A 14,116-nucleotide genomic window follows, 5' to 3' on the forward strand; every position below is an offset into this window, starting at 1 on the left:
AGCCTGCTTCTCCCTCTGCCTGTCTCTCTCTGAATGAATGAATGAATGAATGAATGAATGAATAAATCAATCTTAAAAAAAAAAAAAGGAAAAAAAAGATTTTTTTAAAGATCTTTATTTATTGGGGGTGGGGTGTACAAACGGGTGTGAAGGATGGAGGGAGAGGGAGAAGCAGACTCCCTGCTGAGTAGGGAGCCTGAAGTAGGGCTTGATCCCAGACCCTGAGATCATGACCTGAGCGAAAGGCAGACATTTAACTGACTGAGCCACCCAAGAGCCCCCAGGCAAAAATTTCTGTAGATTTTGGCAGATTACTAAAAAAAAAAAAAAAAAAGTTGAGGAAAGACAAAGGAACTAGAATAACCAAAGTAACTCTGAAAAAGAACACAGTTGGAGAACCTAATCTAGCCAATTTCAAAACTTAACTATAAAACTAGGATAATTAAAACAGGTGGTGGGATCCCTGGGTGGCGCAGCGGTTTGGCGCCTGCCTTTGGCCCGGGGCACGATCCTGGACACCTGGGATCGAATCCCACGTCGGGCTCCCGGTGCATGGAGCCTGCTTCTCCCTCTGCCTGTGTCTCTGCCTCTCTCTCTCTCTCTCTGTGACTATCATAAATAAATAAAAATTAAAAAAAAAAATTAAAACAGGTGGTACTGCAAAACAACAGACATAGAGATCAATGTAACAGAAATCAGAAATAAACCGTACATATACAGTCAAGCTATTTTTGTCAAAAGTAAAAAGGAAATTCAAGGAAGAAATTTCTAGAAGAAAACAAAATCCAAGACCCACAAACCACCTGCATGTTCCTCCACAGGTAAATGGATAAACTGTACATCCATACAATGGAATACTCAGCAATAAAAAGGGCCAGAATATTCAGACAGACAACAATGGAATGAATCTCAAATGCATTACGTTAAGAAAGATTATATACTGTATAATTTCATAAAATATAATAATTCACTATGGATCATAAACCTAAAACTAAGGAAACATAAAATCTAAAACTATAAAAGTTCTATATAAAATCTAAAACTATAAAACATAAATCTAAAACTATAAAATCTAAAACTATAAAAGTTCTAGAAGCAAGCACAGGAGAAAATCTTTGTGCCCTTTGGCTATACAAATATATCTTAGAGACGACACCAAGAACCTAATCCATTAAAAAAAAAAAAAAAAAAGTTGACAAATGGACTTCAGAATTAAAAATTTCTGGTCTGGGATCCCTGGGTGGCACAGTGGTTTAGCGTCTGCCTTTGGCCCAGAGCGCGATCCTGGAGACCCAGGATCGAATCCCACATTGGGCTCCCGGTGCATGGAGCCTGCTTCTCCCTCTGCCTGTGTCTCTGCCTCTCTCTCTCTCTCTCTCTCTCTCTCTCTCTGTGACTATCATAAATTTAAAAAAAAAAAATCAAAAAAATAAATAAATAAAAATAAAAATAAAAACTTCTGGTCTTTAAAAGGCACTGCTGGGGATCCCTGGGTGGCGCAGTGGTTTGGTGCCTGCCTTTGGCCCAGGGCGCGATCCTGGAGACCTGGGATCGAGTCCCACGTCGGGCTCCTGGTGCATGGAGCCTGCTTCTCCCTCTGCCTGTGTCTCTGCCTCTCTCTCTCTCTCTCTGTGACTATCATAAATAAAAAAATAAAAAAATAAAAAATAAAAAAAAAAGGCACTGCTTAGGTACCTGGGGGGCTTAGCTGGTTAGGCCTCTGGCTCACTTTCAGCTTAGGTCATGATCTCATGGGTTATAGGATCAAGCCTGCATTGGGCTCTGCACTGGAGGGAGGGGGGTTGTCTGAGACTGTCACCCTTCCCTTTGCCCCTCCCTCTGCTCACACATGAGCTCTCCTTCTAAAATAAATAAGTCGTTAAATAATAAATAAATAATAAATAATAATAAATAAATAGCACTTTTCAGAAGTTAAAAAGACAATCTATGGACTAGAAAAAAATTGTCGTAAATGATGTATCTGATAAAGGAATTGTACCCAAGGTACATAAAGAATTCTCAAAACTTAGTAAGAAAAACCAATTAAAGAATGGGCAAAAGGGCAGCCCAGGTGGCTCAGTGGTTTAGCACCGCCTTCAGCACACGGCCTGATCCTGGAGACCCAGTATCTTAGGCACTCCTAAGAGCCTGCTTCTCCCTCTCTCTGTGTCTCCCATGAATAAATAAATAAAATCTTAAAAACACAGAAATAAAAATAAAAAATAAATTAAATATATCCCTATCTTGCTTGTAGCCCGGCAGGGAGTCTGCTTCTCCCTCTCCTCCCCATTTGTTCCCTCTTGCTCTCTCTCTCTCAAATATATAGTCTTTGAAAAAAAAAACCCTTATTTTATGATTCAGCATTCCACTCCCAAGAAAAAGGAAAGCATATGTCCACACAAAGATTTGCATGGGAATGTTCTTAGCAGCTTTGGTTACAACTAAAAAATAAAAACAAGAAACAACCCAATGTCCACCAATAGATGCACAAGCAAACAAACTGTGGTATATCCATATAATGGAATACTACGCAGTGATAAAAAAGAATTACTATTGATATATGCAATGTATATATTTCAAAATCAGACTAAGTAAAAAAAGAGACAAAAGAAAATACATATTATATGATTCTGTCTAATATAAAACAGAAAATGCAAACAAATCTATAGTGACAAAAAGCAGATCAGTGGTTGCCTGGGGGAAAGTGAGGGAGGGGACCTGGAGAGAGAGATGCAAAGGGAGAAATTACAAAGGGGAATAAGAAACTTTTAGGGATCATGGATATGTTCATTACCCTGATTGTGCCAAGAATCTCATAGGTATAATATACACAAGTATACAAGTGTGTCAAAACTTAAATCATATACTTTAAATATGGACAGTGTAATGTGTGTCAATTATACCTTAATAAAGCTATTTTTAATTATTTATTTATTTTTAAGTAAAGCTATTTTTAAAATAACATCTGTGTTCTACACATAAAAATTGCTAATTTTCTGGAATACCAGAAATGATTTACTTCCATTTGTATGTGGCCTCAGTGGCCTCAGTAACTATGATCTAACAAAAAAGTTTAAACCATTCCTACTCTGGGATGTCCAGGTGGCTCAGTGGTTGTCTGCCTTTGGCTCAGGTCATGATCCCAAGGTCCTGGAATCCAGTCCCACATCAGGCTCCCCGCATGGAGCCTGCTTCTCCCTCTGCCTATGTCTCTGACTCTCTCTCTCTCTCTCTCTCTCTTATAAATAAATAAATAAATAAAATCTTAAAAAATATTATTCCTACTCTACTTTTATCCAAGTCTATTTAAATTCCTTCAAAACTACCAAGAAAAATTAGAACATCCCAATACCACCTCAAATTTTTTTCCCTTCACAAACTAAGAATTATTCTCTTGAACACCTGGGTGGCTCAAGTCAGTGGAGCATGGGACTCTTGATCTCAGGGTCATGAATTCAAGCCCCATGTTGGGTATAGAGATTACTTAAAAATAAAACCTTAAAAATTTTTTTGATTAAAAATAAAAATAGGGAGTGGCTCAGCAGTTGAGTGTCTGCCTTCAGCCCAGGACATGATCCTAGGGTCCCAGGACCAGTCCCACTATCAGGCTCTCTGTATGAAGCCTGCTTCTCTGCCTATGTCTCTGTCTCTCTTTCTCTGTCTCTTATGAATAAATAAAATATTTTAAAAAATAAAAATAGCACTATTATTAAGAACATCTTAATTTTCCATATATTTTATAAACTGCCATGACCTCATTATCAAAAAAATATTAATCTTAAAAAGTATTAATCTTATATCAAATGTAAAGACTAGTGTTTACTGCAAGAGTAAATATAAGGTATCAAAATTAAGACCTCCATTAAAGAAAATAATCTATTAATAAAGGCCCAGTCACAGCTAAGTGATCGTGACTGCTTAAATTGTCAGTTCTACTATATCCAAGGGCACTGAAGTAGAGAACTACTAGAAGATATAAATACAAAATTAAAACTACTCCATCAGACATATAATGTTCTTTACTAATATAAATTCAAACATAATAAAAATCGATCCACTTTTATTAAGATCCAAGTTCCGTTTATATGTTATGTATTATTTTTACTTAAAAGATTTATTGAAGTTTACAGTCATGATCTCATGAAAAAAATCTTTTCTATGACAAAAAAGTCACAAATTTCCCGAGAAAATGTTTATCCTAAGTAATCTAGACAGCACAGCATTTGAAAGTCTCTAATATTACTCCTATCACTTCTTGTTTTGTTTCGTTTTCCTCCACAGAGGAAAGTCAATTACTTCCTATAACATTGCCTTGAACCCAGGAAACACAGCATTTCAGAATCCCAAAGCTCAGAGGGGCTTTTTATGGTGATATGGTCCATTTCCTCACCTCCAGACAAATGAAAACTAGACACATGTCCTATTCCTTCAACATGAATTGAATATCCATTTATGGCCCGGACACTGAGAATACAAAGGAAAGGAACACTACTTCTTATGCTCAGATTTCACAATCTTTCCCACTTCATAACCTCAAGCTATTGTTTAAAGCTCTTGTCAAGTTTCCCCTGCTATCTAATATTCTCTGGAGACAGAGAATAGTCACACACAAGTCTCCTACTCCAATAACCTTATTTATTTCCTTTTACTCAGCATAAAGAATTCAGTTGATCTATTCCTCAAACACAGTACTTATAACACCTTTATATGGGGGAAAAGGGGTGGTTTCTACAAAATTGAGGTTCTAAGCTCAGTAAAGGCTGGAACTACGGTCTAGATCTTGCTCATCACTTTATATCTTGACGGAAACACAGGAGGGGCTTAATAGATATACTTTGAATGAATCTGATAACTAGAACACACTACAGACAAACTGTAAACTCTAAATAGGAATAACATCTCTTCCTCACAGAGTTGCTGTGAATAGATAATATACATAAAGTAATATCTGACACATAGCAGGCATTCAAAAATTGTGAGCTATTATTTAATGTTGACTTAATTTTTAAAAATTTTAAGTTTGAAATAATTTTATTGTTTTAAGATTTTATTTATTTATTTGAGAGAGTGCACAAGCAGGGAGAGGGGCAGAAGGAGAAGCAGACTTCTCGGTGAGCAGGGAGCCTGACTCGGAGTTCAATACCAGGAACTTAAGATCATGACCTGAGCCAAAGCCAGACACTTAACCGACTGAACCACTCAGGCATCCTGAAATAATTTTAGATTTACAGAAAACCTGCAAAGATAGTAGAGTCCTACTATACCCATCACTTAGGATCTTCATGATATTAACATTTATATAAACTCTTGTAAAACTAAAAACTTCATATTAAAAAAAACTTAAAAATTAACATTAGTACAATATTATTAACTAAACTATAGACTTCATTCTGATTTCACCAGTTTTTTCACTGATGTTCTTTTTCTATTCCAGGACCAATGCAGGATGCCACACTGCATTTAGACAAATTTTTATTTTTAAGCGCTCAGTTAATTCCTTGTCTTTGTCACTTAACACTGAATTTGGAGAATCAACTGAACTACTTACCTCTTCATGTTGTGGTTGCCAGCTGAAAAACAGAATCTGCTTGTATTAACATGATAAACAGTAATATACCAAAGTAATCCTTAAGAAAACCATACAAGAAAAAAAGACTCGGGGCACCTGGGTGGCTCAGTGGTTGAGCATCTGCCTTTGGCTCAGGTCGTGATCCCGGGGTCCTGGGATCGAGTTCCACATCTCCCTCTACCTATCTCTCTGCCTCTGTCTCTCATGAATAAATAAAATCTTTAAAACGATAAAGAGACAAGTATTTTGTTTAGAGTATGTATTCACTAAATAAAGAACAAATACTTGGAAAATATATTATTCCTTAAATAAACGACACAGGGAAATAAAATATATACAATATAAATATATGTAAACATAACATTTATTAGAGGGCTTGCTTATCTTTATTGTGTCAAACATGATAAATTGCCTTCAGAGAGGTTAAAGATCATACAATTTCTGTGGTGAAATATGAATCAAGATGCATCAGAGAAGGGCAGCCCCGGTGGTGCAGCGGTTTGGCGCCGCCGGCAGCCCAGGGCGTGATCCTGGAGACCCTGGATCGAGTCCCATGTCAGGCTCTCTGCGTGGAGCCTGCTCCTCCCTCTGCCTGTGTCTCTGCCTCTCTCTCTCTCTGCATTTCTATGAATAAATAAATAAATCTTAAAAAAAAAAAGATGCATCAGAGAAGGTATTTAAATCTATGCACGTCTTACATCATGTATTAAAATTACCTCAGTCACACTGATGACATATCTCAATTATGCAATTATATAACTAAATTGCATCCAACACGGCTTCTTAATTTTTAGAGGCTAAACTAATGAACAAAAAAGTCTTTCATGTTTTTTTTTTCATTTTAAAATAATCAATCCAATTCTAAAGTTACAGAACAAGAACTCTGCCCTTTCCTTGTCCTTGGTCCTTTGTGCTATTCAAACTACAACCTGCTGGATCCCTGGGTGGCGCAGCGGTTTAGCGCCTGCCTTTGGCCCAGGGCGCGATCCTGGAGACCCGGGATCGAATCCCACGTCAGGCTCCCGGTGCATGGAGCCTGCTTCTACCTCTGCCTGTGTCTCTGCCTCTCTCTCTCTCTCTCTCTCTGTGTGACTATCATAAATAAATAAAAATTAAAAACAAACTACAACCTGCTCTCTTAGTACAGGAATCAACAAACTTTCAGTATAGGCCAAGTAGTCAATATTTTAGGCTTGTGGAACATATGATCTCTACTGCAACCACTTAACTCTCTTGATGTCCTGCAAAAGCAGTCACAGATAATGCATTAACAAATGAATATGGCTATGTCCCAATAAGACTTTACTTGCAAAAACAAGTGGTAGTCTTGATTTCACTCAGAGGCTGTAGTTTGCTGACCTATCATAGAGCATTAATAGCATGGAATAAGGTTTTTTATTTTGTTTTTTGTTTGTTTGTTTTGTTTTTGTTTTTTGTTTTTGCATGGGATGAGTTTTGAATACTAAGTATCACGGCTGAGAATAGAGAACTTATCTTTAAGTTTACCTGCAATGACTCTATATTTTAAAGATTTTATTTATTTGAGAGAGAGAAACAGGGAGAGAACACAAGCAGGAGTTCGTGCTTCTCCCTCAAGAAGCAGGCTCCTCATTGAGCAGGGAGCCCGATATAGGGCTTGATCCCAGAACCTTGGGATCATGTTCTGAGCCAAAGGCAGATGCTTAACTGAGCCACCCAGGTGCCCCTTTATTATTTTTAAAAATATCTCATGGAACGAGTTGGGTAATACACCTGGCCTCAGAGAATTATTCTTACCATCGAAAAATAGGTGGTATAATAAAATCATATATGCAAAAGGTACAAAAGTAATTCCTAAAGAAGAAATACAAAATGCCAATGAACATTTTTAAAAAGTTAATACTCTGATTTTTAGGCTGTGAAAAAAGACATTATCCAATAATTATGATTAAGACACTGTGTTGGGGGCAGCCCTGGTGGCCCAGCGGTTTAGCACCACCTTTGGCCTGGGGTGTGAACCTGGGGACCTAGGATAGGGTCTCGCGTAGGGCTCCCTGCATGGAGCCTGCTTCTCCCTCTGCCTGTGTTTCTGCCTCTCTCTCTCTGTGTGTCTCTCATGAATAAATGGTAAGATTTAAAAAAAAAAAAAAAGATTTAAAAAAAAAGACACCGTGTTGGTATACTCAATCTTTTTTGGCGGTATACCCAATCTGAAAAGCAACTTTAGAATGACAAACAAAAGCCTTTAAAATGTTCATACTTAATACAAATTCCTCTTAAATCTATGAAAAGACTCTCAACATATAAAAGAGATATAAAATTAAAATCATGATGAAATACCATTCTTGGGGGCACCTGGGTGGCTCAGTGATTGAGCATGCCTTTTTCAGGTTGTGATCCTGGGGTCCTGGGATCAAGTCCCACATCGGACTCCTGAAAGGGAGCCTGCTTCTCCCTCTGCCCTGTCTCTCCCTCTCTCTCTGTGTCTCTCATGAATAAATGAATAAAATCTTAAAAAAAAAAACAAAAAACATTCTCACCTATCAGACTGGCAAAAAAAAAAAAAAAATGGGGGGAGTACAAAATAATACTGTTCCTACAGAAGGCAACTTAACAGTACCTACCAAATTCAAATACATTTATTCTTTGGCCTGGAAATCCAAAGTCTAAATATTTATCCTGTGCCTATACCTGTATCACATGCCTACACCTGTATGCATTGAGATATATCAAACTTACTCATTATAGCATTGTTTGTAACAGCACTAGATCAGAAATAACACAAATGTTCATGTATAGAAATATTATGTAGCAGTAGGAATAAAAAAAAAAGAAAAATATCCATACATATTAATACAGAAAGATCTCCAGGAAATAATCTAAGTGAAAAAACAAGAACATAGGTAGTATGCTCCCTTTTATAAGAAAGACAAGAAAATAAAGAGTATATAAGGGATCCCTGGGTGGCGCAGCGGTTTGGCGTCTGCCTTTGGCCCAGGGCGCGATCCTGGAGACCCGGGATCGAATCCCACGTCAGGCTCCCGGTGCATGGAGCCTGCTTCTCCCTCTGCCTGTGTCTCTGCCTCTCTCTCTCTCTCACTGTGTGCCTATCATAAAAAAAAAAAAAAAAAAAAAAGAGTATATAATTGCTTTTACTGATATCTGATTAAGGAAACTCTGATATTCAAGGAATCCAAATGGTTACCCATAGGGAATGGATGGAGATTGAGATAGCAAAACATCTTCATGTATGTATCTGTATATATGTGTGTGGTTTTGATCTGTGAACCGTATTACCTATTCAAATAATACATTTTTAAAAAGATCATTGTAAGGGCTAAATGAACTTGGAAACGTACCCAACAAAATGTGTAGCACAATGCTTTATACACGTCCTTCTGCTAGTCTTTGAAATGTCATCCAAATGGTATAACATATACAAATAAAAGAATACCAAACATTTAGACTTAATATTTTCACCTCTAGGAATCTACCTTAATAAAAATCTAAAAATTGGACAAAGATATATATAAATAATAAACTGTTGAAACAAACCAGAAACATAAAACCAGAAAAATATTCAATAAACTATAGTACATCTATAGTCATAAGGCATTTTTAATGATAGAAAATGTTCAAAATATAGAACTTTATAATCTCAAATGGGGGGAATAAGGTAGTGGGGGCAGGGAGAGGGGAGTGGAGGGCAGAGAGATATATACAAAAATAAAAGATCTAGAGAAAGTATAGCAAATAAGCTTTTATAGAGGAACTGTTGATTATTTTTATTTTCTCTTTAATTCTTTTCCATATTTGTCAAATTTTCTTTTAAGCATGTAGTCCTGAAAAAGGAAAGAAAGGAAATGAGAGAAAATGGATCTGGGGATCAAGGAGGTACAAGCTAAAATCTTATTATTTGCACTTTTTTTTTAAAGATTTTATTTATTTATCTGAGAGAGAGAGAGACAGAGATAGTGACACACAATACAAGGGAGGGCAGAGAGGGAGAAGTAGGCTCCTCTCTGAGCAGAGGGCCCAATGTGGGGCTCTACCCCAGAACCCTGGGAACATGACCTGAGCTGAAGGCAGACACTTAACCAACTGAGCCACCCAGGTGCCCCTATTACTTGCACTTTTAAAGTAGGCTCCATGCCCAGCTTGAACTCACAACCCTAAGATCAAGGTCTGTCTGATCAAGTGTCAGATGCTTGGGGCACCTGGGTGGTTCAGTCGGTTAAGTGACTGACTCTTGATTTCAGCTTAGGTCATGATCTCAGGGTTCTGAGATCAAGCCCCACATGGGGCTCTGTGCTCAGTGTAGAATCTGCTTATCTGTCTCCCTCCCCCTACTTGCATATTCTCCCTCTCAAATAAATTAATTTAAGAAAAAAATAAGAGTAGGCTCCTTAACCAACTGAGCCACCGAGGCATCTCTATTATTTGCCCTTTTAGACAAGTTACTGAAGCTCTTGAAGCTTCCAGATCTGTCAAATGGAGATGATTTCCAAATTCCAAGGTTACTTTGTAGATTAGACACATTTTATGTATAAAGGACATACATGTCTTAAATGTAGTGAACACTAGGTAGTAATTACTATTTGTATACATCTTATCTGTGCAACATCATTTCCTATGTACATATAAAGTTACACTGTATTTTACTCATCTGAGATACTATTCATTTTAATTGTAAGCAAGTTTTACAAATGTTGAAATGTCAAAAATGATCATCTTGGATTTGATGAAATTTGATGTAACTTTAGTGATAAATGCTACCTACCATAAGTACCTTTCCCTTTAGTACAATGAAGTACAAATTCCATTAGAAGCACTTGTTAAAAATCAAGGGACCATTCGCATGGAAGATATACAAGTGGATAATAAGTGCATGAAGAGATGCTCAACATCATTAGTCACTAGGGAAATGCAAATCACTAGGGAAACCACAATGAGATACCAACTCATACCCATCAGGGTGGCTACTATCAAAAAGCCATAAAATAACAGGTTTGGGTGAGAATGTTGAAAAACCGGAACCTTGGACCACTGCTGACAGAAGTGAAAAGTGGTGGAGCCACTATGGAAAACAACTTGCCAGTTTCTCAACAAATTAAACACAGAATCCTCATATGACCCAACAATTTCACTTCTTGGTAGATATCTGTAAGAACTGAAAGCAGGGACTTGAACAGATATTCATACAGTCATGTTTTATAGTACCATTATCCACAAGAGCCAAAAGATGGAAGTAACCTAAATGAACAGCAATGGATGAATGGATAAGCAAAATGCAGGGAATACATAAAATCAAATGTTATTCAACCTGGAAAAAGAAGGAAATTCTAACATGCTACAAAACGGATGAACCTTGAGGACATGCTAAGTAAAATAAGCCAGTCTCCCAAAAGACAAATATTATATGATTCCATTTATGAGGTATGAGACTCCCTGCTCAGCATGAAGTCTGTTTCTCCCTCTGCTTGTGCTCTCATGCTCTCTCTCTCGCTCTCTCTCAAGTGAATAAATCTTTTTTTTTAAAAGTAGGACTATTTTTTCTAAATTAATTTATTTAAGTAATCTGTACACCCAACATGGGGCTTAAACTCATGACCCTAAGATGATGAGTCACTTGCTCTTCCAACTTAGCCAGCCAGGCACCACAGGTCTATTTTTTAAAGTAATATGATCTCCTTTAAAAAGTTATGAATATAATAACAAAAAAAACATGAAATAAAAACCAAGTATTAAACTACCTTAATAAACATTTTGACTGAGCCATTTAAACCCTCAATTGAGGGGATCCCTGGGCGGCTCAGTGGTTTAGCGCCTGCCTTCAGCCCAGGGCGTGATCCTGGAGACCTGGGATCAAGTCCCACATCATGCCTGCTTCTCCCTCTGCCTTGTCTCTGCCTCTCTCTCTCTCTCTGTGTCTCTCATGAATAAATAAAATATTTTAAAAATAAAAAAATAAAACCTCAACTGAAATTTAAATACTGTAAACAAAATACTACGGTCAGAACAATAAACTTAGTAATTTCACATTTGTTTTTGCTTTTTTACCTGGGAGAGAGAATAGTACCAAGACACAGGAAGATCAAACACTCTTAGTACTGCTGTCTTCAAGGAAAACTGTGATTCCTTTACTGTTTCTTCTGACATGACTCCTCTTCTGATCTTCATTAAATGAAACATAAAAATATATGAGCCACCAAATGAAAGATACAAATTCAAAATTTATCTCTATCAGTTTTTTCTTTTTGCAGTTAATTATTCATGATATTCTTCCCTGAAGAAAATTATGAGCTAAATTTATCTGAACTACAGGTTTATTAATCACCAAAGCACCCAAAAAGAAAATGAGTTAGATTTGAACTATGAGTTCAGATAGCATATTTCCCTTAGAAAATTGCAAGTTCTAGATTCTCTCTTTTCTGGTTAAACATGTCAGCTTTTAAATGGTAATGTAAAATCAATTTCTTCCCACCTATTTCCTACAAGTAAATGGAGAGACAGGTGCTGAAGGGAATCTGATTGGAACCAGGACTCCTGGGGCCAGAAAGTAAGCTCAGTTCACTGAACTTCAGAACTCAGGCACTTATTTTCCAACTAGCACATTTTAAAGATCTTCAAAGAAAGGCCACATACATGCTATAAAATTTTAGTATTTCTTAATGCCTGTTTCTATTGAAACCAGAGAAAGAGAAGTCAGATGTCTACAGAGAAGGCAGCTATCTCTCAGAAGGGCCCTTAAAGATAGCAGAACCGTCACAGAAACACGATGGTTCCGGCTCTGGGTCTATGCTTTTCAAGGGCAGAAACTCCATTTTACCTGTGTACCTAGCTGGACGCATACTAAACAAAGTCACCTAATATTGATGTATAAATTAGCTTACAAATTTACTTATTTATAGTAAATATGCTATCTACTAAAAGAATGCCTATATATGTCATCAAAACATACCCTCCCTGAAATAAAAAACGGTAAGGAGCTAAATTAAAAAAAAAAAAAAAGTTATAAAGGCTCCCTGGTGAGCACAAAATGAATGGGTCCTGAAGAATATTTTATCTAGGCCAATTAAAAGCCTGAACCGGTCTCTGGTACACAAGAGAGTAGGCTTCTCCAGTAACCAGAATCTTTATGTCTACCAAATTTAACATTTCTTTTCCTCCATTAGGGCCACAGGAACATAACTAAAGAGAAAATAAAAATCATTAGCAATCTCTCTATAAAAGCTTATTGACTGGCTATACTTTAAGTCCTTTATTTCTGGGCAGCCTGGGTGGCTCAGTGGTTTAGCGCCGCCTTCAGCCCAGGGCGTGACCCTGGAGACCCTGGATCGAGTCCCACATCGGGCTCCCTGCATGGAGCCTGCTTCTCCTTCTGCCTCTCTCTCTCTCTCTCTGTGTCTCTCATGAATAAATAAATAAAATCTTAAAAAAAAAAAGGTCTTTATTTCTGCATATATTTCTCCTCTTTTTGTAAACTCCAGTAGATATCCATTTCGGTTAATATCCTTTCTTCAGACAAGTATCAAGTCCACTGATTAAGTAGTAGTTTCCTTTCAAATCAAACACAGTTAATACTTCTTAAGGTGGGTTACTGCTACTGACGCTAACCTTACTCCCTACTAGTGACACTCGCAGGGTATACAGTTAATCTCCCCTCAAACATATTCTGATTACAATGTTCAGGCTCAGTATAATTCTAATGGAAGTACATTTATTCCAACCAAAAAACTATGATATAAATATTTAACTGAGAAATACAAAGCAATCCATGAAGAAACAAACAAGAGAAAAATGGTCCTCTGGAGAACAAGGCTGGCATGAAAGAAAGGTTGGGCAAGGAATCATTACTTTTCATTATAAGTCTTCTCAAATATTTGATTTTTTAAGCACCTGTATTATTCTTTTAACGTTATACTAAAAAGAAAAATCTTAAAAAAAAGAAAGCACACTTATCCCCTCCGCCTCCCAAAATCCACGACTTCTTGAGGAGCATTTTTAGTAACTGAAGATTCTGGATCATTAAGCTATCTGTGCTACAGTTTAAAAAAAAAAAAACTGAATAATTCATCTAAAAGGACTTTCTCCATTATAGAGGGTTCCAATTTTTTAAGCAGAGGAGAAAGAAACATTTCAATCTAAGCTGCCGCGGCTTCCTTAAGAATTCTGACAATTTTTTTTTTTTTTTTGCATTCTCATTTACCTCATTCCATTTAAGTTAAAATCACTGAGGGTATGATTCCAAACTTAATAACTGAATAAGGTTAAAAATAAAAAATAACAATAAAAAACCAAGCGTGTCAGTTGTTTTCATAAGTATTAATTAAAATGCACACTAAAACAAATAAAATAAAATAAAATGCACACTAAGGCGGTTTAATTCTTATTCAACTTTGTAGAGTGCGTCTAAAACATCTCCCAAAATACTATATTATGTAATATTACTCGCTCCTCTCCAGCTAACCACTGCAGAGCTAAAAAAAAAAAAAAAGAAGAAGAAGAAGAAGAAAAAAAAATGTGTGATAAATAGTTTGTTTCCTAAATCTCCTAAAATTCTACTCT

The 14,116-nt window shown here is 36.8% G+C and overlaps 1 protein-coding gene across 3 annotated transcripts in view; it reads right to left on the reverse strand.

Annotated features, from left to right (window-relative positions):
* MIGA1 (mitoguardin 1) overlaps positions 1-14,116 on the reverse strand; it is an 86,888-nt gene that overhangs the window by 72,106 nt on the left and 666 nt on the right. For all 3 annotated transcript variants that reach the window (XM_025417934.3, XM_025417932.3, XM_025417933.3), the window contains exon 2: positions 11,609-11,722. In XM_025417934.3, the coding sequence (XP_025273719.3) occupies positions 11,609-11,707 (99 nt within the window). In that variant the 5' untranslated portion in view covers positions 11,708-11,722. The remainder of the gene's footprint in view (positions 1-11,608; positions 11,723-14,116) is intronic.

The sequence above is a fragment of the Canis lupus genome, chromosome 6 (assembly GCF_003254725.2).
Source record: "Canis lupus dingo isolate Sandy chromosome 6, ASM325472v2, whole genome shotgun sequence".
In the NCBI taxonomy this organism is placed as follows: domain Eukaryota; kingdom Metazoa; phylum Chordata; class Mammalia; order Carnivora; family Canidae; genus Canis; species Canis lupus.